At 38.0% G+C, this 27,808-nt stretch overlaps 1 protein-coding gene across 1 annotated transcript in view; it reads left to right on the top strand.

The window, feature by feature from the left end:
- The window catches only part of CWC27 (CWC27 spliceosome associated cyclophilin), a 118,967-nt gene extending 104,186 nt beyond the window's left edge, over nucleotides 1–14,781 (top strand). Inside the window, exon 14 of the mRNA XM_048930677.1 lies at nucleotides 14,415–14,781. Coding sequence (XP_048786634.1) covers nucleotides 14,415–14,577 — 163 coding nt within the window. The 3' untranslated portion in view covers nucleotides 14,578–14,781. The remainder of the gene's footprint in view (nucleotides 1–14,414) is intronic.
- Nucleotides 14,782–27,808: the final 13,027 nt, after the last annotated feature.

Genomic DNA, 27,808 nt, shown 5'->3' on the forward strand with positions numbered 1-27,808 from the left:
AGTATAACTGCATCATTAGGAAAGATCCACTGATACAATCTGGACTTCAAGTAAGGCCTTTGACATGGTCTTCCATAACACCCTTCTCTCCAAATTGGAAATATATGAATTTGACAGGTGGACTGTTCGATGAATAAGGAACTGGGTGTGAGACATGGCTTGAATGGCCTGCCCAGGGAGGTGGTGGAGTCGCCATCCCTGGCAGTGTTCAAGAGGTGTCTGGACGACGTACTGCGTGATATGGTTTAGTGCTAGTGGTGGCAGTGGTGATGAGGAGACAGTTGGACTAGATGATCTTATAGGTTGTTTCCAACCTTGTAATTCTATTATTCTATGATAATAGAAGTGGTGTGCCTCAGGGGTCAGTAGTAGGACCAGTGCAGACACTGACAGTGGGATTGCGTGAACCCTCAGTGAGTTTGCAGATGACACCAAGCTGTGTGGTACAGTTGATGCACCCAAGGGACAGAATGCCATTCACAGAGACCTAGACAGGCTCAAGCTCAGGTAAACCTCATGAGAGTAAGTAAATCCCAGTGCAAGGTCTTGCACCTGAGTTGCGCTATCAGTATAAGGTTGGGGATGAAAGGAGGGAACACAGCCCTGCCTGGAAGAACTTCTTGTACTGGCAAATGGGAAGCTGGATGTGAGCCAGCAATGTGCCCTTGCAGCCCAGAACATTAGCTGGATCTGGACTGCATGAAAAGATGTGTCGTCAGCAGGTCAAGGGAGGTGATCCTATCCCTCTACTCTGTGCAGGTGAGACCTCAGCTTGAGTACTGTATCCAGATGTGGAGCCCCTGTACATGAGAGATATAGACCATTTAGTGTAGGCCCAGAGGAAAGCACAGAAATGATCCAAGAGATGGAACACCTCCCCTATGAGGACCATCTAGGAGAGCTGGGGCTGTTCAGCCTGGAGAGGGCTCTGGAGAGATCTGAGAGCAGCCTTTCAGTATGTGAAGCAGGGCTGTGAAAGAGAAGAGGACAGATTCTTTGGCAGCGTGTGTTGTGATAGGACAAGGGGAAATGGTTTCAAAATAAAGAGGAAATTTAGAATGGATGTAAGAAAGAAGTTTTTTACAATGAAGATGGTGAGGCAATGGAACAGATTGCCCAGAGAGGCTGTGGATGCTCCACCTGTGGAAACATTCAAGGTCAGGCTGGACGGGCCTCTGCACTCAGGTACAAGATCTGATGCTGGTGTATCTGTCCCTGTTCATTGCTGGGGAGTTGGACTGGGAGTTGGACTGTCCTTTGACAGCCCCTTCCAACTTAAAAGTCTATGATTCTATATGATATCAAATATTTAATATCCAATTCACAACAGACTTTGCAAAAGAGTTCACTTTCTCTTTTTGAAGCTCTTTTAACACATATGAAAATAATCATAAATGCATTTTTTTAACCAGGACAAAAAGATTTTTAGCTTTTCCATGGATATTATTGTTTCTCAATTTCTCGTTCTTCCTGAGATTTCTGAGTGGTTCATGACTAGATACAACACTTAGTGTTAAATGGAAGGATTACTTTATTTGTCTTGTTTCTTTCATGCCTGGTTTCAAATCCATTCTAAGCCACAAATTGTTTTCTACTGAATGATTGCCTAACCTGTCTCTGCCTGATATCTGTATTGTTTATTGAAATTCAGCCATCAAACTTCATATTTCTGAATTGTGCTCAATTTTTCATATTATTACTAGCTTGTTAAAATTATGTAAATTCTAAATACTCCAATAAATTTTCAAAACCCTTCTTCATTAAGTTTATATTGCGCATGCTTTGTGTACATACATTCTTCTAACTAAGTGAATCCACTGAATTTGTGTTTTCACTCTTGACATTAAGCTATAGCTGTCTATTCATAAACACCAGGCTTTCCAGCTGAACTTTCACCATCTTTATATCCTTATTAAACGTATAGAAATATATATATATAAACATATATATATGTATATATTTATTATTTTATTTTATTTTAAATCTACACTTTTCCAGAAGGAATACTGTTTTTTTTTTCTAAGTTACAAAGACTCTGCTATAGAAATCCATTTGTCATACCTGTAATCAGAATTCTGGAGTATCTTCCAGTGTTCTCACTCAGATCTTTGGAAACACATGTAGACTTCCTGAAGCTGATATATGTATTGGCATATTTAGGTATTTATGTTCTCATGAAAGTTTTACAATTCTTGACTTGATGGAACTTTGTGTAGAGAACAACAAATCATTTTCGTTCTTTAAAGTTCACCTGATGGCCAAGTGGGCTTACTGTGTTACTGTAAAGGGTCCTCCTTGTTTGTGAATTCTCAGACAAAATGCACAAGAAGTTTTACAGTCCAGCTCCAGCAGCATACTTGAATATAAAGCCTAGCTGTCAGGGTCAAGTAACCTGAAACTCACAAGGAGCAGAATTCCATACAGCTGAAAAAGAAATACATCACACACTAAATCAATCAAAATTACAATACCTTGTAAGTCCTGAAAGCAACACAAACTTGCAAATCGTGATTTTTTGGGGGTAAATATGTTGAAAGTATATGCCCATCCATTCAATTCGAAGCAAGTGAAGTTCATAGTTAAAGTGCATATTAGCTAAGAGGCAGCAAATGCTGGAAGAGGACCAGAAGGTATTGGTATATACTGGACATTGCATTGAGGCACTATTCTGTTCTTGCTTGAAACACAATGCTAGTCTGAGTCCTGGTAAGTGTGGTTTCACATTATTGTTGCGTTTAGTTTTACAGCAGAGACCGGTAATTTTTCCTTCATTATGCATGCAGCTACAGATTGATAATTTCTTCTTGTTTGAGATCGGTAGTCTCCATCTGTTCTAAGCAATGCACACTCAGGCCATTTAGAATTGGTGTGTGACTTTCAGCATGCTACATAGTTCATCTTACTACAGTACGTGGTGCCACTGCTTCATAACAAAGCACTACAGTATTTCCTGGGTGAAATCTGAGGTGCTGGATGTAAACTACAAAGCTTGATCTTTCAGAATGTTTGGCTTTTTCTTTCCCAAGGGAATACTTTTATAGCCTTAACTAGAAGCAATAAATGTAAATGAGACAGTCAGCTTAAGTATTTCTGGGAGGATGTCTAGACTTTGAAACTTACTGTCTTTCTTTGATATGAAATAACAAATACATTCAGCTTTCAGATATACTGTGGGACAGGAAAGAATGTGCAAGAGGCGTATTTGAAATGAGATTATGATTTTCACATGATTTTTCAGTTTAAAATTCTTTTATGGTTAGTTACCTTTGCTGAGTCTGAACTGTGCTTGATCTCAATATATCTAGATCATTATTCTAAATCTTAATTAATTTGAGGAATAGGAAAAATAGGACTATTTGTAAATCAAAGTGAATAAGTTAATGCCTGAAAATACCTTTTCAAATTACAGTGAAAAGGATATTGTGAAAATTATGTGAGGAAGGGTCTTTCTCAAACAGAAATGCATTAAATGCATTTAAAAAATTAATAACGCTGACATGACTGTTATCAGTTATTTGTGACAAATTTCGTGTATAAGAATTCAGTGGGTCTATTTTAGTAATTTAACTTGTTCTATGGACAAAAATCTCAGTGAAGTTCAATGCTAATTATTTAAAGTGCAGGCTGTTTTCTGTATGTCATATCCTGTAATCTATTCCCAGCCCTGAATTTCAAAAAACAACCACTGAGGACAGTTAAATATTTTGAGAGCATTGTGTGCTATTGCTAACTTCCTTCTGCTAGGACATTCACTGCAATTTAACTGTATAATGTTTTGCTCATTTGTAAACTCTTAGATTTTAATCCAGCACAAACGAAAAATTAATCTGTACATTCAGTAAAAATATTTTCTATCCAACTCAGTAGTTAGGCCATTTATTGTCTTTTAAAATGTTTTTGTTTATAATACAAGGAGAAGTTTGGTTCAGAATATTTAACATTGATTCCAAAGAGAAATCTGGTGCAATCAAGAGTGGGAATACAGTATTTTATTTATTTCATACTCTTCTAGTAAGATATTTTTTGTCCGACAGAGAGAGAAATGGTTCTTAAAAAAAAACATCAAGATGCAATCTCTTTGGTGTCTACTGTAGAGAGTAGACTAGATTTTTTTTGTTTTGTTACTTTTTTTTTTTTTTTTTCATTGAAATAGCAGTTTTGGAATCAGTAAAATGTTGAGCTCAGCCAATCAGTTTTTAAATTACAGGATTTCATTTGTATTAAGAAATAAATCTGTGATGCACACTGTTAATATTTACTACACATAAAAGTCTTCCACTTTTTATTTCCAAGATTTCTTACTTTATGCAGTATCTGCTCTCAAACTTTGCATTGTGAAATCCTTCTGGATAAACACCTAAAAAATGGCTGTATTTCTTTCATAAGCCTAACCTTTTTGTATATATTTTCTAGAATGCCATTTCTTTCTTTGCCATAATGCCTTAGATCAATGACTATGAAATATGGTTTCCTCAAGATTAGCAGCAGTATCTGCAGTTTCAGCTGTAGAAGCTTAGCTGTGACAAACACAGTAAGTTCCTGCAAGCTAAGCAGCAGTCAATTTCACATGCCAATGCTAGCTTGGGGAACGAAAGAAAAAGTGCTGCTGTAATTTATGCCAGTGAGGCACAAAGATGGATTAAAGCCATGTTTGCTCCCCTCCTCCCATCCAGATTTGAGCCAACGTTCCTCCACTAGTCTGGAAAATCTGGCTCTGTATTAGGGCTCTCCTGCTAAGGCCATTGATTTACTCAACTACATTTAGTTAAAAAAAAAAAGACAAAATACTTACTTGATTGTTACAAAGAATAAATGCATGCCAGAGGTCTGTATTAGAAACACATTGGAAAGAAGGGTTTCTTTTCTGTTTGGCAAAATACAAGTGTTTGTTTGGGTTTCAGCATTTTAAAGGAAGAATGGAAAAAAATCATTCTGCTATAAATCTTTCCAATTTTATATCCACCTTCAACCCTTTACCACTAGAACGCAGTCAGACCTTGATATGTAAATGTTAGCTGCTAGCTCACTGCTAAACAGTCAGTAGTATTGTATTAACAAATTTTTCTTCTGAAGAAGTTATATATTTATTGCTTCTAGCTGTTTGGCATGCTTGAGAAATTCAGAGCATTTGGGGTGGGTTTTTTGTTTGTTTATTTTTTGTTAATTCCCCCATGTCTAAGTTTATTTGGACTAGGCATCTGGGCCTGGAATCAACTACTGTTTCACTTAAATTCAGAGATGATCCATGCTTTACTCAAGGGATATCTAGTATTTCGGTTACTATCTGGAAATGTTACATTTTATTTATTGCCAACAAATCTAGTGAAGAATGAAGAAATAATCTTCTAAATCTTGAGTAGCTTAGCTTAAGCTTCCTGAGTATTTACACACCTTTTTAAGCACCCCAACATCATCTGTTTCAGTATCATGATTAAATCATATGGATTTGGATGTAATCATGGGAAGAGGAAATAACAAAAGAGGAGGGAGCACATCCAGAAAATGTTGAATGCTAAGTTATGAAAATCCAGTATTTTTATGTTAGAAACAGTCTCCTTCCCCTCCCTCCTACTCTGTGCTCTGGTGATACAATATTCCCTGACTGTGTTAACCTGGGGAGGCATTTGCTGACTTCTAGACCATCAGATATTGTAGAAGTCCATGCCAGAGGCAGGATACTAGACTGGATGGATCATTGGTTTATTCCGGTATGGCCGTTCTTATGTCCTCATAGTAAATGCTGTGTAAAGTTTTTCTGTGCTGGTACACTGTCTGGAACAACATCTGGAATCTGCATTACAGTCTCCCATACCAGGCTATTCTACCAGGAGCAGTTGTCTATTTAAAGCACCCAACTTCTTTCATCAGACTACTTAACATTTTTCTGAAGGGGATAAAGATATACTGTAAATATATTCTTTAGTTGTGACTGTTAGAACATAACAATAGGATAACTGTGGTGGTGTGTTGTTGGGTTGGTTTTGTTGTAGAAAAAATGCTTGAGATCAGAAATCATCATGGTCTAAATATTTCTAATTATGGTACTTAGAGAAAGTCCAAATTTTCACCCAGTGATTTCATTATCTTCAGAACTGGATAATGTTTTTCATTGATAAGTTGATTTTACCTTGGATTTTTACTTAAGTCCTCTTTCAAAAAAAAAAAAGTTTAGCAACATTTTCAGCAGTGAAAAGGTATACTAATATTTTTTTAAATTGTTAGAAGCTTTGGAAGTATTGAAGTTTTTTTTGTAACACTTAGTAAAAATACTGCTTTTTTATTATTTTCACAGTGAATATTTTGGAACAGAAGTCAGTAAATAGCATTTGAACAGAATATCTCAAGAAAACAGCATGCTAGAAATATCTGCAAATGTTCCCTTCTGGTCATTTTATGCAGTTAACCTAACAGAAGAGTAAAAATACTTAGAGGCATTTTTGATTTATTTATAATCATTTTTCCTTGGTGAGAATTGAGGATATTCTTGCTCTGTTCAACAGCAGCAATAGTATGTCACCTCCATTGTGAATATCTGAATGAATGGAGACTAGTAACACTCCCTTGATCTGAAACTCAGAAAATACTCCTTTCAAGTTAATCCCATAAGAGTGCTTGGAGGGTGGAGATTGTGCATGACATTTACAGCCACACTGAAAAAAGATTTTGTATTTATTCTTACATTTCAGTCAAAAACTGTGCTCTGTACCATATTCATAAACTAAAACAAGTTGACAAGTTGACAAGTAGAATTAAATACTCACAAAACTTACTTGAGTATGGCAAATATTTGTGTTTCAGCAACAGTTTTCTGAATACTTTCCTGAGTATTTTTTCTATTATTAAACTCAGTGGAATAACTAATGATTTGGATTTGGCTGGATCTGAAAAGCAAACCTTATTTCTCTTTCAAACAGCAAGTTGGATTTTTCTTTTGTTTTCTTCTATTGTTGTTTGTTTTGTCTTTTTAAATTTGAGAAACAAGATTTTACTAAAGCACAGAAAGCTTAAGGGACAAATGATCTAATTATTCAGGAAAGGAAATGTTCATAGAGGAGCTGAGCAGTGAAAAAAGAAGGAGTGAAATCTTACAGCGATAACAATGACAGCAGAATCCTGATGACCAGAGAATATTATTTGGGGCATAATAAGCTTTTTTGACAAGAAATCAAACAGGTTTGGTAAACTGGGTCCAAACTGGGACAATGTTTGATACAGTGGAAGTACTACAAAATGATAGGAACTTTCATAGATAATTTAGCCTAGAGATGCTATGAACTAATGAGACAAAACATTCTCATGGAAGCTTGTTGCCTATGCACATCTCTTTTTGTGGTAGCTGTGTGAAACACTGAGAATGAAAGAGATGGGTCTGATTTTGTATCTGTGGCATTATTTAACGCTATTAATACTCACTGCTTTAAGAATCAGAACCTACATCGAATTACTTGGGAAAAAGATTCTTTTCACGCTAGCTGAGAGGGAGGAATTTGCATTACTGGATTACTTTGCATGAAGAGTGATGATGGTTTATCTCATATAGTAAAATAACAAAGGCCAGTGGTGAGATAGGGCAGATAGAAATGAAGACCTTCCCAGCAGGAGTTCTGTTGCTTAATGAAAATAATGGTGGTTGCAGGTTTCATCAAACGTAGATGTATTTTCTCTGTCCTGCTGGATTGCATTTACAAAATTATCTGCAAACTTCTTGGACACTGTTATGCAAGAAGTGGTGACAGCAGGCTGAGCCAAGAAGCTTGTTTTGATTGTAGTATCTGAAAAAAAGTGGAAACAAGTTTAAATTTTATCATTATTTCCTCTTATAAAATTCTCATTGTTTTATGGTTTTGACATTTTTTGTCTTGATCTTACTCTTCTACTCCTGCTTTGATTTACATTTTTTGCTTATTTTCAATTGTAAATTGATTTTTTTTTTAATTTACATTTTGGTCAGTCTCTTTTTCTCTGTTTCTCATTCCTATCCTTTCATTATTATTTACCTTCCTCAATTTATTTTACTTTTTGTCTCTGTTTCTGAACTTCTCCTCTTGCTGTGCCACCCGCTTCTCTGCTGGAAGTGAAGAGAGTGCCAATGAGCTCATTCTTCCAGAACAACTAACATGCTTTTTCCTTGGGAATGAGATCTCATTTGCTTTGATCTGCAGATTCACTAATCTGTTTTCTCATCTGTTTACATGAACTACGCATCTATCCGCTGCCTATATGTCACGAGGGTGATGGGAGGGAGGCGTTGTAACATTCCTACATCCACGTTCATCGTTTAATAAGCACATTTACAGTAGTTGCAGGAAAAATGTACATTGCAAATAGAATATAATGTAAGGTACTTGATACTGCTTTTTTTTTTTTCTCTTCAGTGTACATAACATTTGTCATAATTGAGAAAAGTAGGTAGCATGTTACTTGCAAGTGATGTTGAATGCAGAAAAAGGTGGGATTGGTTGTTACACTCTGTAGTGATAAAATTACTTATATTAAAGATTTGAGACATCTGGCTAAGAACTTTATCCTAACAGAACATTCCTTTCAACTAAAAGCTAACCATCTGTGATTGCTTCCAACTCCCCCACTTGGGAGCTAAGATGACACTGGATGTGCCACTCCTGCAGGCTCTGGCAGGAGCCAGCCACCTCCACACTGTCTCTTCTTAGAACTACAGCACTCCTAAGTTACTTAAGGAGCACACCTCTTCCAGGGACAATACCTGTTTTTTTTTTAACTAGAATAGCTGCTGTTCCTCTTCTTTCCATCTCTTCCCCTGAAACAGCAGGTTTGTTGTCAGCAGAAAACAGGGGAGCAGAGGAGCAGATGCTACCCAGGGTTCTGTAACTATGATTATATTTAAGAAAGCTTCTGTCTGACCTGTCCCAGATTGTACTTTTATCGTTACACATTTGGAGTCACTAGATCTTCAGCAGGTCCGTATTGGTCTCTACTTTCTCTCTTATTAGAGACAGCCTGTAAAATGCAAGATACTGTTGCTTCATCCATTTTAAACATCGTGATGGAATAAACCGATATTAAAATGTAGGAATAACTTACAGAATTCTGGTATTGTAAACTATATAGAAATGTACTTAGTTGTTCTATTCATTTCATCTGCATTTAAAAGTATATAATTTTTGCCCATGTTCATTGTTCCAGTTTAGACATACATTAAGTACTGCATTTTAAGTAGCATATTATTCTACATCTGGAGAGTGAAGAACTGTTCATTTCTTATTCCTCAGTGCCTGCTGATTGCAGAAACAAAAGATCTGTCACCAGCTGCCATGCTTTTTGCAGACACCCCCAAATGAGTCCTGACTATAACTGCTTGAGATGTTAGTGCCTCTGCCAAAAGTTGCTGCCGTTATAGCAGAGTTGGCAGAATTTGTCCATGCCTGTTGAGGGTTTACTGCAAAGTTGAGCTGTTTAAAACACTGACATAGGTTAGCCTAAACTTATTTCCCAGGCACTCTACGGAAGTTACTGAAGTGCTAGAGGGCATGGCATGGATAGTAACTTGGACAAGGAAGGTTGAATGAGCAACAGGTGGGTTGGTAACAGCCAACGGCTATGCCAGATTGATTAACAAGCGTGAAATCAGTGCAGTTTTTCACTTCAGTTAGTATAAGAATGAGTGATTTGGGCATTGTGTTGTACATGCAGTTTACAGCTTCAGCACTAGTGCAAAAGCATTTTCATTGCTTCCTCATTATCACTGATACAGAAAATAATTAAATTCACTGGTTGCCACTTTGGTTTTTCCCAAAGGGCAGTGCAGGAAAGGCTAGAGCTGATGTGATACTTGATGTCTGCTTATGCTACACTTAAAATGACTGCCAGCTGTCAGCAGCTGGCACATGCTTCAGATCCAGTGCATGGCTCACACATCCCAAAATCACAGGAATTACTGTATATCCTATCTTTTCTTACAAGGGCCTTTGCACTGCAGTAGTTCAATAGATCAGAGTCTGTCTCCCAGATAAGCTTGCAGGCGGGGTCTGGCCTTTCCTGCCCAGTTGGCAAATGCTGCTTTGGACACAGCTTAATCATAATGCAAAGTTCTTGAAGTCTGCTGTACTGATTTTTTTTAGTGTTGCAGCCAACATTCTCCCACTTGTTACCTCCTAGAAAGCAATCAAACTGATCAGTAAGGTATTGTGTTAGTTACTGCATTTTAAGGACATTGAGGAGATAATCTGCTATTGACTTCGAGTCTTGTTTGCCAACTGTTGCATTAATCATCCGAGAATGCCACTCTAGCAGGGGTGTATCTGCTTATCTTTGTAAATACTGTGTTGTCTCTGATTCAAGTTAAAATGTGTTCAGGTATTTCAGTCTTATGTATCAAGACATTTCATTTCTGGAATGCACAAGAGAGCTGAGTACCGAATGTCATTTTTTAACACTGCAGGAAATAGGTACAGCTAAAAGCACAGATACTGCCCAGCACATGGAATAAATCAGTACTCAAACTATCCAGCACTAAATCCATGGTAAGATAGCAACTCCGATTTCACAGAATCACAGGATATCAGGGGTTGGAAGGGACCTCCAGAGATCATTGAGTCCAACCCCCCTGCCAAAGCAGGTTCCCTACAGCAGGTCACACAGGTAGGCATCCAGGCAGGTCTTGAACATCTCCAGAGAAGGAGACTCCACCACCTCCCTGGGCAGCCTGTTCCAGTGCTCCGTCACCTCACTGTAAAGAAGTTCTTGCGCACATTTGTGTGGAACTTCCTATGCTGCAGTTTCTGGCCATTTCCCCTTGTCCTGTCTCCATTCACCACTGAAAAGAGTCCGGCCTCACCACTCTGCCCCCCACACCTCAGACATTTATAGACCTGGATCAGGTCCCCTCTCAGTCTCCTTTTCTCAAGGCTGAACAGACCCAGTTCACTCAGCCTTTCTTCATAGGGGAGATGCTCCAGGCCCTTCACCATCTTTGTGGCCCTCCGCTGGACTCTTTCCAAGAGATCCCTGTCTTTTTTGTACTGGGGAGCCCAGAACTGGACGCAGTACTCCAGATGAGGCCTTACCAGGGCAGAGTAGAGGGGGAGGATCATCTCCCTCGACCTGCTGGCCACGCTCTTTTTAATGCACCCCAGGATGCCATTGGCCCTCTTGGCCACAAGGGCACACTGCTGGCTCATGGCCAACCTGTCGTCCACCAGCACACCCAGGTCCCTCTCCGCAGAGCTCCCCTCCAGCAGCTCATCCCCCAACCTGTACCGCTGCATGCAATTATTCCTCCCCAGATGCAAGACTCTACACTCTCTTCTGTTAAACCTCATCCGGTTTTGTTCTGCCCAGCTCTCCAGCCTGTCCAGGTCTCACTGAATGGCAGCACGGCCTTCAGGTGTGTCAGCCAATCCTCCCAACTTCGTATCATTAGCAATTTGCTGCCCCTGAGGTACTCTTAGCCCAGAATCATCAGTTTTGGCAAGCTATTTAATTCATGCTAATTTTTAGGGGGAGGGAAAGAAAAACACCCTGCATTGCCAAAGTTTGGGTTTCGAGTTTAGTGTAGAAGAACTGACACCTTTCATCCTTTAAATTTTGAAGAAAAAAAGTACTTTAAATTTGTGATCTTACAAAGTGTAAGATGAACTGTCAGCAGTTGGTGATAAGCAGAAGTTGAGTGGTAGATTATGGAATTCCAGAGATGAAGAGATGAAGCTAAAGATTTCATCACAGTGAGTGCAAAGCAAAAGGGGGCAGACAGCTCTTTGCTGAACTCAGGAGCATGAGCAAGGGAAGAGAGCTATAAACTGAAGAAGAAATACTTATATCACATGCATTTATGGAATTGTAGCCCAATATCAGCATTTGGAAAGTTATGCTAGTGCAGGCTTGAGTAAGATTACTCTAAATTTATTAATTTAAAAAAAGTTAGATACTATAATATTGGATACTAGATATAATAAGATAATAAGATAACTAGATATTTGCCATGTTCTTGAAAAAAAAAAAAAAAAAAAAAAAAAGAAGAAGCAAATGATTATTCTTTCAATAGTATGCAGTCTGATTTAGCATTTACACTGATGCAGAACAGGTATACTTGTGAAGATGTGTGCCTTGCAAAAATAAGCTGAAGTTCACACCGAGGAAGTATTTTTGAAAATCTTCACTATAATCTTTTGTGTTTTTTTTACTTTACCTATGAGAAGCTGCATCTGAAATTCATTCAGTGAGTTTCAAAGTAATTTGTAATGGCTTATTTTTAATCATAACTGGGAACACCTCAGTGGAAAGTTATGGATAGAAGTGAGAGAGTGACTTCTTTCAGCTCTTGGAAACAAATTAAATGCTGTGTGGTCTATATCTGCTGCATCTTATTTCTATGGTCAGACCCAAGAATGAGAGAGAGAGATTTAATTTCTGTGCATTGTATCCTACAAGTACGCTATGTCATGGTTTGAAACTTCAGCTGATTAAATGGTTGAGAGTGCACTGTACACATTCATTTAACATCCTCTAAAGCCACTTAGTGAGTAGTAACACCACCTCTTTGGGACTGTACTTTAATTTAGTGTAGGATGGAGTGATTTTGTATATATTTTTAAATATATACATACATATTCTGATGCTTATCTTTAATATGTAAAAAAAATATGACAAATGTAAAAAAGCATGTTAACTAAAATAAATTACTTCAGTCTCTCCACAGTGATACAGTGTTTTTATAATTAAACTACAAATACACAATCATGAATCACTCTGATGGTACATTATGTTACTCTGAATTGTAGATATGACTAAGAAAATATATATATTTTTTTAAATTAGTCTGTGAGGTTTATAAACTACTGAATGCTATACACTGGAAACAACTCTTACGAAGTATTTTCAGAGGACGTCGTAATATGCATCCCTACTTTCAGTACTGTTCAGTGAAAAATGTAAAAAACCCACACATCAACAATAGATTGTGTTGAAAAATCTTAATTACTGCATGTAAGATTTTTCAAAAGCATTCCACCCCATATAGTCTATTGCTTTGAATTTTGTCTAATTTCTTTAATAGTACAACACTGTAATCCACATCTACTGACCTGCTGCTGCTCTCTCTCTTTACATGTGAAGATCTGTACTAGAGCTCTTTGAAAAATTTGCTTTATTCACGATCTCTTATATGTTGTGAGAGACTGATAAAGTAATCTTTCATCAGTAAAGGAGCTTTCATTCTGATTCTGACTTGTTTTTCATGGACTTCTTATTTCATAAAGACTTTACCAATATCTAGTGTTGTAAAGATAAATAGGCTTATATTCAGTTCAATTGCTCAAATCATTGTTATTATTGTGCCACTAAAGTTAAAGAAATTTTTACAGTTGATTAAAACAGAGTCCAGACTTAAGTGAGCTTTTTGCTTGGTCACGTGTCTAAGCACTGAAAAATCATTAATTTAGTTTTTGGTGTTTTTTTCTAATTCTGCTGCCTTTGGCCCATAAGTGTCAGTGTTACTATGAGTTTATATTCAATAGTCTTATTAAGTAGTCATGTGGGCTTCTCATTTAAAATATTGCTGTTGTGGTGAACAGCATTAATCCTGCAGGCAAGTTTTGATATGTGATACACAGAAGTAACAAGATTGTCAGTAAAGACCAGGAGACTTACAATCAGTCAAATTGTAAGCATCCGTAGTATTTTTCTTCTCTTTTCCCCCAACCCTTTCTTGTTAGACAGTGCAAATAATTTATCTCTTTGTTTTTAGTCCAAGCTAAAATTGTAGGTTTCTATTAGTAAGGCCACAGTTGATCAGCTTAAGGCTTTCCTGGCACTGGATACAGCTACCAAGAAATTTTTGACTAGATTATGGCAATATGGTCAGTCAGACCGGAAAGGGAATTTGCTGAAAAGGGAAAATGAGATTTCTAATCAACAGTAGAAAATATTGGGGTTGAAAAAAACATTAGCTTAGCATTGAAATAATTAAAAATTATGATCTGAGCCATCTGAGGTGGAAGAGTAGTAATTCAGGCATTCCCATGTTGATCTGTGCACCTTCTTAGTTTTCCATGCAAGCTCTTCTCTCCTTTTGCATAACTGTGAAAGGAAATCCAAAGTGACTAATAGGAAAAGTCTCTCAAGAAACACTCCCTGTTCCTGGGAAAATTATTCAGTACATTTGGGAAGATACATTAAATAGAAAAAGACAAGACAAGAGAGCTCAATTCTTGAAATAAAGTCCAGCAGAGTAAACTCCAGCTGGTATTTGTGAAAATGTGTTTTCATAGAAGTGGTTATCCTGTTATACCAGAGTTTAATAAGAAAAGGGAAAAAAAAAATAGCAAAGCTTAAGTCTTCTTTGCTACATGGTGCTACAATTTTGTCATGCTTATCATAATTAGAAATCATAACTTACTTTTCTGTCACTGTATATGAGCCATGTTTTATTTGTTTCGTAGGATGTCACATGTACTTCAGTTTGAAGATAAGAGCAGAAAGGTGAAAGATGCAAGCATGCAGGATGAAGACACATTCGAGATCTATGATCCACGGAATCCTGTAACTAAGAGGAGAAGAGAAGAAAGCAAGAAGATAATGAGAGAAAAAAAGGAAAGGAGATAAAATGAATGTAATGCTAGCCAGAGCTGCTTTGAAAAGTGACTGCAATAAAGCACTGGCTCTTTTGTAAGCTGTAGATCTTAAAAATATCACTGGGCAAGTGTAAAAAGGAATCTCTCAGGACGCTATTGTATGGTTTTGAATCTGGACTACCACTTGTTTCTCAAGTTGTGCATTAAAATGCTCTCAGTGCATTCATTATCCAAATTCTGTAAAGCTTTGTGTGTATTTAATGAAACAACTGACTACTTTGGTCTGTGCTTTTATTACAGTAGTCACCACCATAATTAAAAAGTTTTCAACATAAAGAATCCGATTTTTTTTCAGTAAGGATAGAATTAGAAAACAGAAACACCATTCCAAAAGTATAATTATTATTATTGGTTTATGAGAAGGTGTATAAACATTACAGCAGTAGCCACTGACTTCCTGAGCTACTCTGTCATTGAATTAAGATTATTTAGAATGGCCCCATCTTTCTTGAAAGTTTAATTTGAGGAATTGGTTATTTTTTCCTCCTTTTGAAATATATATTCCAATACATAAATACCAATACATATTCCAGCTTGGGATAAGGAATCTAGGTAGTTTTATTTCACTATCAGTGCCACAATAATAAAAAGAGAATTTGAATGGCTTACAGTGATTGCTTAAACTGCTGCAATACTAAAAACCTCCCATTGCTAGAATTTTCACTTTGAAGTAGCTGGTAATTCAGGTTCATTTGTTAATCAGTCCAGTACTGAAATGAAAAATGTGATCAGTCTTATTAGAAATTTAACCCATTTTAGAAGAATTATTTTACCATCTTAAAATAAACAGTCTCTAGACAAGTTTCCAGAAAGTCAGTCTTTCCACAGATTTCCCCCTCCTTTCTCCAGGTGCTAGCATTTTTGCATAAACTTAAGAATTCTCACTGCTGCGTCTTTACAGCACCTTCTGATGCTGCAGAAGCTTGGAGAACCCACATGGGTAATAGTTAAGAAGAGGGACACAAGTGAGGAAGGTCATTAAAAAGTGTGTCCCAGAGAAGTGTCTTGCAGATGTTGTTTTTAGAACACATTCAGTAAAGTATGGCGTCCTTATCAAGCTGCCACTGCCAAATTTCTTGATAGGGTCTGAGGTGTGAGGTACATAAACCTGCACTGGTGGGTTAGTATGGCCCAAATGCCAGAGGTCAGATTAATCCACACTATTGCTTTAATGTGCAGTGTAATCTAGGAGATAAAAAGAAAACTTGGAGGTGTGACATGAGATCCTGTATAAAGCTGTCATTATCCTCCTCTTAGGCTAAGTGAACTATATTGCACCATGGTGTAAAGAAGTTAAGAGGGGTTACATACTTAAATATAGCCATTCACAGCACAGTAAGTCAAAATTATTAGGCCATTTTCTATCAGGCTTTGAGCATCTTACATGAACATCTTACACTGCATGCTGTTAGCACTATTCATTGCTTTGCTTGTAGAAAAAAAATGCAAGTTTTAAAATAGTTGTTATAGGAAATGAGTGTATAAAATCCTGATTCTGATGGGGTGGGTGGAAGACACGGAGGATGTGGGTGAAAGTGTGCGTGCTGGAAGAAGAGTTAGGGCAGGGAAAGTGAGGACTACAACTAGGAAGAAACTTCAGCATCAATTCCAGGAGACAGCTTCTGGCCTTATAATAATTTTCCTGTAAGCAGAAATAGGATACATGAGGGAATGAATGAGCAAGTTGACTAACAGCCCTTTTTGCTGGTTTTTTTGTTGTTGTTGTTGTTTTTGTGTTTTTTTGTGGTTTTTTTTTGCCAACTCCTGCAGTAGGTCTGTTTGTGCTGTACTTGATGATTCACATTCATAAGCACTAGAAAAGCATGAAGAGAAAAGCTTCACTCACGGTTTGGAGCTTCACTCAAGCAGGCGGTGGTCTGAAAAGATGATCTGTGGTAACATCACAAGAACAAGGAAGTAACTTTATGCTGATATCGTTTTGGCAGGTGAAGACTGCATTGAAAATTAGTATACATTTTTTTCCATAGACAACTTATCCTACTTAATGAATACTACAGCTGAAACCACGTGTTGCCTTTTAAAGCTAATTGTAAACATCACTCAGTTACGCTTTCTTCTGAGAGGGCACAAAGGCCTTCCCCCAAAAAAGGAAATTTATACCCCAGCAGCAGTCTTTCATATGTCTAGTGAATATTCCTAAAGAAGTAATGATAGACTTTTACTGCATTAAACGCAGTTTCACAGTAATAAGCTGGTATGCAGTTTGCACTGTGTCTGGCTATCCGTCATGGGTGTCCAACCTTGAGGCTTGCCCGGGCCTCACTAAGTGAAGAGGAATCGTCTTGTGCCACATATAAAATATATAATACAGGTAATGCATGTAAGTAACCTTAAGACTTTTTTAATATATACTTTTTAGTAAAATATAGAAGAGCAACAAGAACAGAACTAGCGGGTTAGACACATGGATTTAGATACAAAAGAGGAAAACCATTTTGAATGACAGTGCCTTTGTGTTTGGTAAATGGGATTAACTTTCCTGGAAGTTGGCATTTTGCTGTGTACTAAACTCATATGTAAGGGTGGAGATTAAAATCCTTACATTTTTTCTGTTTATGAATGGCAAAGTACATTAAAAAAAAAGAAAAAAGTAAGCCGAACCTACATCTATTCAACAAAGGAGGCAGGATTTGTAATTATTCCTTCATTTATATTTTTTCCCTTATGAATAGGATTTGTAGCTTTTGAAACTAGTATGATACCTACAAGCAAAGCTCTTCTAGCTCATGATGATGCTGTACTGCATGTTATAGCCAACATAGGTACTACAGAAGATTTGGAACAAAACATGAAAAGCAAGTAGGTAATCTACTTTCAGCAGTCTCTTGATAACCTTGCCAATGGAAGGCAGATTTGTTAGGGTAGTTTCTTGCATCATTTTTAGCAGACTGATCTGTAATGCACTCCATGACACTAGATATCAATAAAGATTTATTATAGAAAATGTTACCATTTGGTAACATTTCATTGGACCTCTGAGATCTCAAAGGATCTTCTGTCATCCTTATTGAATGTCTCTGCAGTCACAGCTGTTACACATACAGAGGCAGTGTCATCAGTATCTATCCTTCTCCACTTGTAAACGTGCTAGACACCATCCTTGTATACCCCAAGGTGTACAGATTAAAAGAGTAAATTAAATGCAAACTAAAGAACTACCAACTACTTGCTTGCTTTTTATCACAGTCCACAACGCAATAGGGTAAATAATGCAGCATACATGTTAAGTAAGCATTTCAGGTACCCTAAATTCACTTAAAGTAGTTAGTAGTTAGATTAGCTAGTTCTAAAAGTGACAAAAGTCCTACAGTGGAATCTAAATTCACAAGAAGAGAGGACAGGACAAGACAGGAGAGATGCTGTCAGGGTCTGCAGTGTCATGTTACACATTTCTTCCTGAGCAATGCTGGCTTGCAGTGCCAGCAGGTTTGAGTGGAGGTTGTTCCCTTACTGTTTGCTTTCTGCAGTAAGTGGGTGACTAAACTGTGGAGTTAAAATAACTACACACTGGCGTTGTCTGCTCTTTTCTAGAGGAACTCAGGCTTGCAGGAGACAGAGTTATGTTCTGGCAACATAAAAACCTGCCTCAGACGGAGCGGGTGGCTCCAGACTCTGCCTCATCCTGGCAGATCAGCATCTGTCGTTATTTAAATGACGACAGACAACTGGGGCCATGAGATATGTATTCTCAGTAAAAGATGCAGTAAAAGTACTTGCTTACATCTTTCACTGTAACAGAACATGAGCTGATGAGATTGTGGCTACACTTAAAATTTAATGCTGGTGTATATATAGAACAGAGGATGTAAATGGAAAATTGACACCATGTCTCGGCATTTTTTTTCCAACATAGAAAACTTACATCAATTGGTAATGTCTACCAAACAGTGCCAGTTAAACACAAGAAGCTGACCACAACTAGGATTGTTGGTAAGAGATGACACTGAAGAACCTAAGGAGGCCTGGAGGCACTGATGACAGCCCTGTGTCACTGCCTGCTCCCTGCTGCCAGCACACACAGTGTGTTCAGAGTGAGCCGGAGGAAACACCTGAACCCAGTGCTGTTGATGCTCCTGCTGCCTCCTTCTCCAGTAGCCTCATTACCTGGGCTTAAACTTGACAACTAATTGACCTTCCATCTCAGATGGTGTCTTGGGCCTTAAGTCCCTTGCTGAGAGTTGCTTGTGCCCATTACTTCTTATTCCACTTTTGGGAATGTGTTATCTTTTGATAGCACCTTCCTGCTCTCTCAGTACAAGAAGTTCTCAAGATACAAGTCACCATACAATGGTTTCCCTGCTCCATTACCCTGGTCAGATGCTAGTCCTGGTCACTTTACTGAGAAATTAATGTTTGTTTGTCACAGTAGTGCTGAGAATTTGTCAATCTTTGTCAATTTTGTCAAGAATTTGTCAAGTTTGTCATCTCCTGCCAATTTGGTATCTGTCGATCACAGATGGGGGTTTCCATGTGATCTTACATATATTCAGACCTTTTCTCAGCTTTGTTTATAAGCTTTGTTTATAAGCTGCAGGTCAGAAGTGTCTTTTTAAAAGGCAGCTGCAAATGTAAGACACTTTTGCAGGTCTTTCTTATGAGTTTCTCATTTGTTGAGTATTCGATTGCCTTTTTCTTCCCCAAGACTTCATCACCGTATCGTCTCTTCACCATTTCTTCCCCGTTAGCCACACATACTAATGAGCCAGAGAATGGATTCCGTACTCTTCTCCTCCCCCTTCCAGAACGGGTTGCTACCACATTTATAGCTAGGCACATTGTCTTGAACAACATCTCTGTGTTCCTGATACAGAGGCTTCCTGATACAGAGCTGAAGAATCTGTACAACCCTCACAAATACCACACTTCAATTGAGGCCCATTTTATTATGATGTGCTTAATAAATGTTATGTGCATATAGTTTCTATACATCATACAAATATTTACAAAAATCCCAAACTTCAGTGAGTAGACTTACAATTGAAATTGAATTAAATTGAAAATTTAACTTAATTATGTTTAAAATAGTCTCCCTGTATATCTCCCTTTTTTCTGTTGTTCCTGAAATACACAATGAAACAGCATCATGCCAAAAATGTTTTCTCCGTTACTCTGGATCATATCCTTTAAGTCATACATAAATGATGAAAGCTGGAAGCTGCTAGACATTTCTACTGCATCAGACTGTTACACTGAACTGATAGCACTTGGCATAGTATATGGTTCTGATACACAAGAAATCTGATCTCAGAATGAGAATCTTCTAACTGCAAACTGCAACTGGTAACTGTTGCCCCTCCAAAGCTGTAAAAAATTCAGAGAGCTAATTTTCAGGAAAAAAGAACTCAAACCTATTCTTTTCAATTTTTTAAACATAAGTAGGTTGATAATAAGCTTCTACTTACAAAGTACCATTAAAAAAAGATCACATTGCCAACCTTAATAACTCTGAATTTGCAGACATTTCTATAGAAGAGACTACGCAAAGTACATAACTTCCTCAAAAAAAATATTGTCCTTAGATCTCAATACACTAGAAAAAAGTTGCATACTCTGAAGCTGTAATGAAGAACTTTGATGTATGTGGAAGTTAGAAGAAAATCTGCTATTCTTGACCTAGAAGACCACATGGAAAAGAACTCGCAATACAAAGAAATTCTACAACAGGCTCTATTTTTAGTTTGTTCAATTCATTGACTACAGAACATTACAAGGAATGATATTCAGATTCTCCAGTAAATAGGAGCCACAGATCTGAAAATTCTGTCCAATATTCATAAGGTTATTTGAGTTCTATCTTGCTCCACTTTATTATTTGTTCATAAGAGTAAAAGGGCATAGCTAAAGAGCAGCCCTTTAATTTTGGCAACTACATTCTGGAAGTAATGAAGCATCCAAAGCTCAAGCTTTTTATATTGAGCAGAGTCTGGAAGATCATGTTTTTGCAGCAGCTATTTGCAGCAGAAAAACTGGCTCTAAAATATCATGCACCCTTCTTCAGAAGTAATTTTTGAGTCAAACAGATTTTAACAGAACATTGCATTCAAATTTCTTTCACCTGCTTGTACTGTGTTCACATTTTTGGCAAGCAATGAGAGATAGTCATTTGCAAGCAAACTTGTATTTTTCCCATTTTTTTCTTTTTTTGCATTTTTTCACTGTTTGAATGGCCTCTATGATCTATATTATTAGGAACTATGCCCTACTCTCAAAAGCTTTGTCCCTGGAATGGCATACAGTGAATGTGCAGTCATTCCAGTGAACATACAGTGACTGTATATTTTTTATAAGATTGCCATTACGGCTATACTATGTTTGCCCTTACATTTATAGAATATACAAAGCAAAAAGTTTACAAATAAAGCATAAGAATTACTTCAACTGATGGAGCTTGGTTTGGTCCCCTTTGTTGTCATGAACTGGAACAGATTAGGTGACATGAAACAGTAAGCATGAAAATGTGAATAATGATTCAGGTCAAGAGCCAGTTAATAGCATGTTTAACGATCATATCTGTCTCTGCCTTATGGACCTAGGAATACAGATTTTAAGATATCAAGTCTTAAGGAGAAACAGAAATCTGCATGTTTTAATATACTGTAAGCTGTTGTCCTAATGACAATGAATGTCACAGAAAAAATATTTGAGAGAGTTCAAGAATTACAGAATCATTAAGGTTGGAAAGACCACAAAAATTATCTGTTCTAACCATCAACCTATGCCTTTGAGACAGAGAGAAATCATATTCTGGCCTAACCATGCCAGACTTAGGTATATTTATAATGAAATCTGAAAAGTCTCTTTCCAGTACTTTACATTATTTTGTGAAGACAAAAATCATCAGGCAGCAAAACCACAGAAAGCATAAATTCCTTATGTAAGAATTTACATAAACATCTACAACTAAAAAATAAATAAATTTATTTTAACCTCTAACTCTGATACCCATTGCTGTTTTTTGTCTAATTTCAGCTGGTTTCAGATGAGACCTCATATTCCAGAGGGACTGGAATATAGTGCCTCACTGTCATATAATTAAGGCTCAGTCATACCTCAGACAATATTTTTACAAGGTCACTTTGCAAAAGTATGTCTAGCCTATCCAAATGACAATATTATTTGTGCCAAAGGTTTCCCTTTAGGGATGGAAGTATTCCAACTACTGTTTAATAGGCTGTATGGAGAAGCTAAAAAAAACATCTTTTGTAGCACACACAGCATATGCATATAGCACAGAACTAAAGAGCACAGCCTGATCATTGGAAATATGGTCTAAAACAGGCCTCAGAAAAAAGGAAAAAAAAAAAAAAAAAACAAACCACAAAAGCAATGAGCTTTTGAGTTTTCCTCCCTGATATTATTTTTGGAATTCCTGAATTTAACCAGAAATAAGACTGTGCAATGGAGAAATACGTCTGAATTCAGTAGCTACCTCAGACATGTGAGTAACGTACACCTCAAAAAACAGGCAGCATTAGGAAGGGAGAAGGTAGGCAACAACCCTAATAATGGAAAAAGGATGATACTGTGCAAAGGTCAAACTTGACTGAACAAAAGTTTCAAAGTATTGTTGGAAGATATTTGCTGAAATGCAATTTATCCTTGACATGATATAGTCAGTGTAAGACAAAAATATCTTTCACAGTTCACTAAATCCAGCAGCATGAGCCAAGCTAATACACAGCTGAGCCTCAGAGCCTGATTAAGTCAGTCAGTCACAGCCATTTCTTTTCCCCAAATGTGTCAATAGCAATAGCAATATAAACTCTAGCTGCAAACCATGAGACTGTGCATTTTCCAAGCCTCGTGTTCTTTAAAGTGTCTGGCTGAATGTGTGAAACTGAATTAAAAGTCAGCCCTGGATCTGAACAGATTATATGACAGAGGTAAGCACTACCAAACTTGGTCAGTCATTTTATCTCACTGAGGGGGCAGAGCTCCTTCTAAGAACAGGAAGTCTGTAGAGGATTCTTCCTTATGTCGACATGAAAAAATGAACACAATGATGTTCACAATTTAACTTCCTAAGTGTCCTCAATGGAAAAGCTGTAATTCCTCTTACCAAGGAAAGAGGTGAAAAGGACATTAATTACAGTGTCAGGAGCTACTGCACTCATCTATCATCTGATAACTGATCTGCCATGTCTGCACTAAGGAAGCGGAACACCTCTGTAGACTGTTTTTAGACCAATTTCTGTGTACTTCTTTACACTTCAGTCAAGTGCACTTCTACTGAGAGGAAGCCCACATGTTACACAGAGGGAAGATAAGGGAGGTGCTTAAGTGTGTGAAATACTTTGTGGTGACTGTGAATATAAAACAGTATTCTGCATTTGCAAAAAGCCATTTGAACTTAAGGAAAGATAATATGATATTCTCTAAAAAGACCTCAACACTGTGTGAGAAAACAACCTGTTAGTGATCAGACTGAGGGTTAATCTCTTGCCTCTTGTAAAATACCGGACGTGTAATCAGGATGCATTTTCTGTTCTAACTGTTGTGAATAAGAAGGTACAAATGTGTTGGTTTTGTACAGTGCAGTCTTTGCTAGCACCTGATCCTTAATTCTTGAGCCTTGGCTTGCTCTGCTCGTCAGTGACTTTAGATAGTTTGATTGACACTCTTCTCAAGCTCAAATAACATATTTTTGTGATTGGGAAATGACAGTTCATTAAACAGAATTCAAGGAAAAATAGACTTTTTCTTTAAAAGTCTGTTGATCTGAGAAGGAATTGCTTTTTCTTTTTCCCACTGGTAAAGCAGTATAGTTTAGAGCTGTAGTGTTTCCATGTAGCCCCATAATTCTGGGAATTAGGAAAGCAGTCAATTCGAATGTACAAGAGTGAAAATGAGCGACAGTTTTTTCCCAGGATATGTTGATACTAGAATGTGGTTACTTGTGGGTATGAATGCAGTTCTTAATGCTCCACTATTAATGTTTTCTGTAGATCTATTCCATCATATGCTCAAAATTTTGTCCATTCTTAAATCAGACACTTCTTGGACAGAGCGTCTGCTTTCCTTGGACCCAAGTAAGACAATATCTGATTAAATGAATACTGCTGGATTTCTTCAACAACTCTTTCACTGGGCATTAAGTAATCAAAACAGACATACCTATTATAGGAGTAGTTAGTGCCTTAGATCTCCACATTTTTATTCCTAGGATGATAAGAAACAGCTGGTCAAACAACAGTTGAGGATCCATCCACATTAGGCTCATTTTTCTGAAGTGAGATCTTAACATGACAAGCAAGGCTGAAACCCTCCAGAGTAAGATCCACAGCACCTCTAGTCTAAGGAGTAAGGTTAGAGGGTCCTCTTCTCATAATTGAACGAAAGTAGTTCAGCACTAGCACTACCACTGGTTTGGAGTGCACCACCAAACTCTTCTATCAAGCAGAGTCTAGAACTCGTCTGGCAAAACAGGGCCACATTCAAGACCTGCAAAGGGAGCAGAGCTTCTGAGAAACATGATGCAGAGTCTCGGTCTATTTTAGCTTGAAACACTTGTGCTACCTTATTTCTGCTGTCTGCTTGTACCTTATTTCTGCTCTGATGTTGTACCTTGGGAAAAAAAAAAAAAGAAAAAAAAAAAGTTTTCTAGTTAAAGCACTAGGAGTCAGAAAGACAAATGATCACTAGCATTATGTACTAGTTTTTCCAAAGTTGTTACTTCTATTTTACCTAATCTGACATTATTATTATTATCACTTAATTGATATTAGAGTTATTCTTACTATCTAAATGAAACTGCAGCTCATGTGGGTGTGAGAAGAGAGTTGACCAAACACTATCAGAGGAAGACCAAAGAGAAAAGCATATTTTAATTATTCAGTCTTGTTTCATGGATTTCACAGATGTGATTTTTTTTTCAGTTTACAAGAAAAAAAAAAAAAAAACCTCATGCCAAACTTAGTCTATAGGGAGGCAGAAGTCAAATGAGGCAATGTTATCTCAAGGCAGTTCAACTCAACTCTAAAATAACACAGCTGCAGTCTCTTGCTGCATTTGCCCATTGCTCACAAACAAAAACTAGATGAATTGCTTGAAGACAGCACTTCATTCCTCCAGAATACAAAAAAGACAAGCCCCTGCCCAGTATTTCAACTCTGGTTCAAATCCAGGCAGAAGTATAAGGAAAATCTCAGGTATGGGAGTACTGATACAGTATTTCCAGGAGAGTAGGTCTCAACCTCAGGGCTCTTTTTTTAGACCAGTTAGAGGCTGTAACATGCAGATGAAAGCAATTGTGTATTACCTTGTTGCTTGGTAGTTTTCCAAATTCATGGTTGTTTTCCAAATTCATTTTCAACACGGTTCTAGGAAGTTTTTTGTGAAGGAAAATCCATTATGTGTATTAAATGGATTGAATGTAAATACCACTGGAAGAGATTAAGATGAATTTGCTTCGTTCCAGAGCTATCTGAAAAGGTATCAAACAGAAAGCATGGATATTGCCGAATAAACAGTCTCTGGGCAAATTACAAAAAGTTTTTTTCTCCTTTCTACAATTGGCAGGCACATTATGGTAAGATCACAAAGTCAGCAGTTAGTATTGCAGAAAAATTAATTTTGAACTATATGGCATGCAAATGTTTTACCTCTCAAGTAAAATAGGCGCATGCGTAATCAAATATAAATATGTTTAAATAACTAGCAGTAGAGAAAGTCTCATGAGGAACCCGCAAGATGCGTCCACTTGTGAATCAACATGCCAGTTATATTCATGCTAAAAGAAAAATTATATATTCCTACTGTAGAAAAGAGTTGTTCTCTTTCTTTAACATCATAAACTGTTGAATGGAAAGTCAGCTCCTCTCCAACAAGCCACTGAGGCAAAAACTTAATTCCTTGGTTTAAATGTAGTTACTTCATGAAGTAAAAATTTCACCATGTGAAATAAGTCTTAGTCATTCTTTGAAAAATATTTTTCAGCATACTAGTCATTCTAAAGTCATCACCCTATTTCTTTACACTTAAAAGTCTTTATATTTTGAGTTACATGTAACAAGATAGTCAGAAGCAAGAAAAAAGAACCATTATAAGGAGAAAAGAAATACATGATAGTTTCTTCTTCTCTCTCCAAGAGAGAAAGCTCTAGAAACTTTCACCTTGTTGTTTCTCAGCCTGCCTTAGGAGGACCAGCTCAGGTTGGATACAACCCACTCACAAACACTGAAAGACCCATTTTTATAGGACCATTAAGGTTAACACCACATGTAAACCAAAGTCAGGGTCAAAAAGCCCTTGTATTTTGAGTAAGGATCTCAAGTTTTTGGAGTGTTTTGCAGGATGACCCTCTGAAGAAAAAATGAAGGAAGTCTGCCTTGCTGATTTCAATGTTTTGCCACTGTAACCAAAAGATCTTCCTTCACTCACACAAAATTGCAGGGAAAACATTGCTGTAGCATATAAGTGATCATATAAATTATTAGTAATTGCCATAGTAGTGGCCCTATCCTATACTTTGTCCCTATCCTCGTGCCCAGCACATATGGAAGATCACTGAGAATATCACAATTTCCAGGCCCGAAGCTGCATCTCCCCTTTCTGGACTTGGGCAGGGCCCTTGCACTCTCTCCCCGGTGAGACTCCCCAGACAACCTATGGCAGGTGCTTGGAAATTCCAGACAGTCTGAGAGCTCACAAAAAGTAGTGTCTGCTGCCCAAGGGGCTTAAAGGATGCTTCTCTCTAGTACTAGAAAAGCAGAAAGTCACATCAGATGGACTAATCAGAAATGGAGACATCTTACAACCACTACAGTGTAATTTTAACACAGATAACCACTCTGGCTAAGAGGCAAAAGCAGTTGTCACCAGTCATCTGCTCCAGAGGCATGTGGATGGAGGCATAGATATTCCCTTTGAAGCACTTTTCCTCCATTCCCCAGTGGGTGATGCTGACTCTCCAGCCCTCCTGATGCAAATTGAGTTCAGAAGGACAATAAGATACTATTCTCTATCTTGGAGAAGTTGTTCCTCAACATTTCATTTTAGGATTTTTTATAGCAGTCTCTATTCTCAACTGGGCCTTCCATGCCAGTCTACATGCCTGTGTGGCTCATGGGACCCTGCTTAACCTACATCACACAGCATGATCACATGGCATGTGCAGGACGACTGGCATGGGTTTGTGAAGGGCAGGTCCTGCTTGACCAACCTGATCTACTTCCATAATCACCTGGTGGATGAGGGAAATGCTGCTGATGTAGTCTACCTAGACTTAACCAAAGCCTTCAACACTGTCTTGCACAGTATTCTCCTGGAGAAGCTGGCAGCCCATGGCTTGGACAGATATACTCTTTGCAGTGTAAAGAACTGGCTGGCCAGAGAGTAGTGGTGAATGAAGTTAAATCCAGCTGTCAACTGGTTGTGTATGGTGTTCTCTAGGGGTCACTAGTGGCTCCTGTCCTGTTCAGTGTCTTTATTGATGACCTGGATGAGGGCATTGAGTGCACTTACAATAAGTTTACAGATGACACCACGTTGGCAGGAAGTATCAATCTGCCTGGGGTGTAGGAAGGCCCTACAGAGCAACCTGGACAGACTGGATGGCTGGGCTAAGGCCAGATGGATGAAATTCAACTAGACCAAGTGCCAAGTCCTGCCCTTCAGCCCAACTACCTCATGCAATGCTGCATGCTTTGGGCAGAATGGCTGGAAGAACGGGACCTGAAGATATTTGTTGAGTGAACATGAGCCAGCAGTGTGCCCAGAAGGCCAGTGGTATCTTGGCTTCTATCAGAAATAGCGTTGCCAGCAGGAGCAAGGAAATGATCATCCCTCTGTCCACAGCACTGGTGAGGCCGCATCTCAAGTACTGTGTTCAGTTTTGGACCTCTCACTACGAGGAAGACATCAAAGCCCTGGAGTGTGTTTAGAGAAGGGCAACAAAGCTGGTGAGGGATCTGGAGCACAGGGCTTATGAGGAGTGCCTGATAGAACTGGGGTTGTTCAGTCTGATGAAGAGGAGGCTCAGGGGAAACCTTATTGCTCTCTATAACTACCTGAAGGGAGGTTGCAGTGAGGTGGATTTCGGCATTTTCTCTCATGTAACAGATGTTAGAACTAGAGGGAATGGCCTCAGGTTGTGCAAGGGGAGATTCAGGTTGGATATTAGGAAATAGTTCTTCTCTGAAAGAATGGTCAGGCTCTGGAACAGGCTGCCTAGGAAGATGGTG

The sequence above is a fragment of the Lagopus muta genome, chromosome Z (genome assembly GCF_023343835.1).
Source record: "Lagopus muta isolate bLagMut1 chromosome Z, bLagMut1 primary, whole genome shotgun sequence".
NCBI classification, from domain to species: domain Eukaryota; kingdom Metazoa; phylum Chordata; class Aves; order Galliformes; family Phasianidae; genus Lagopus; species Lagopus muta.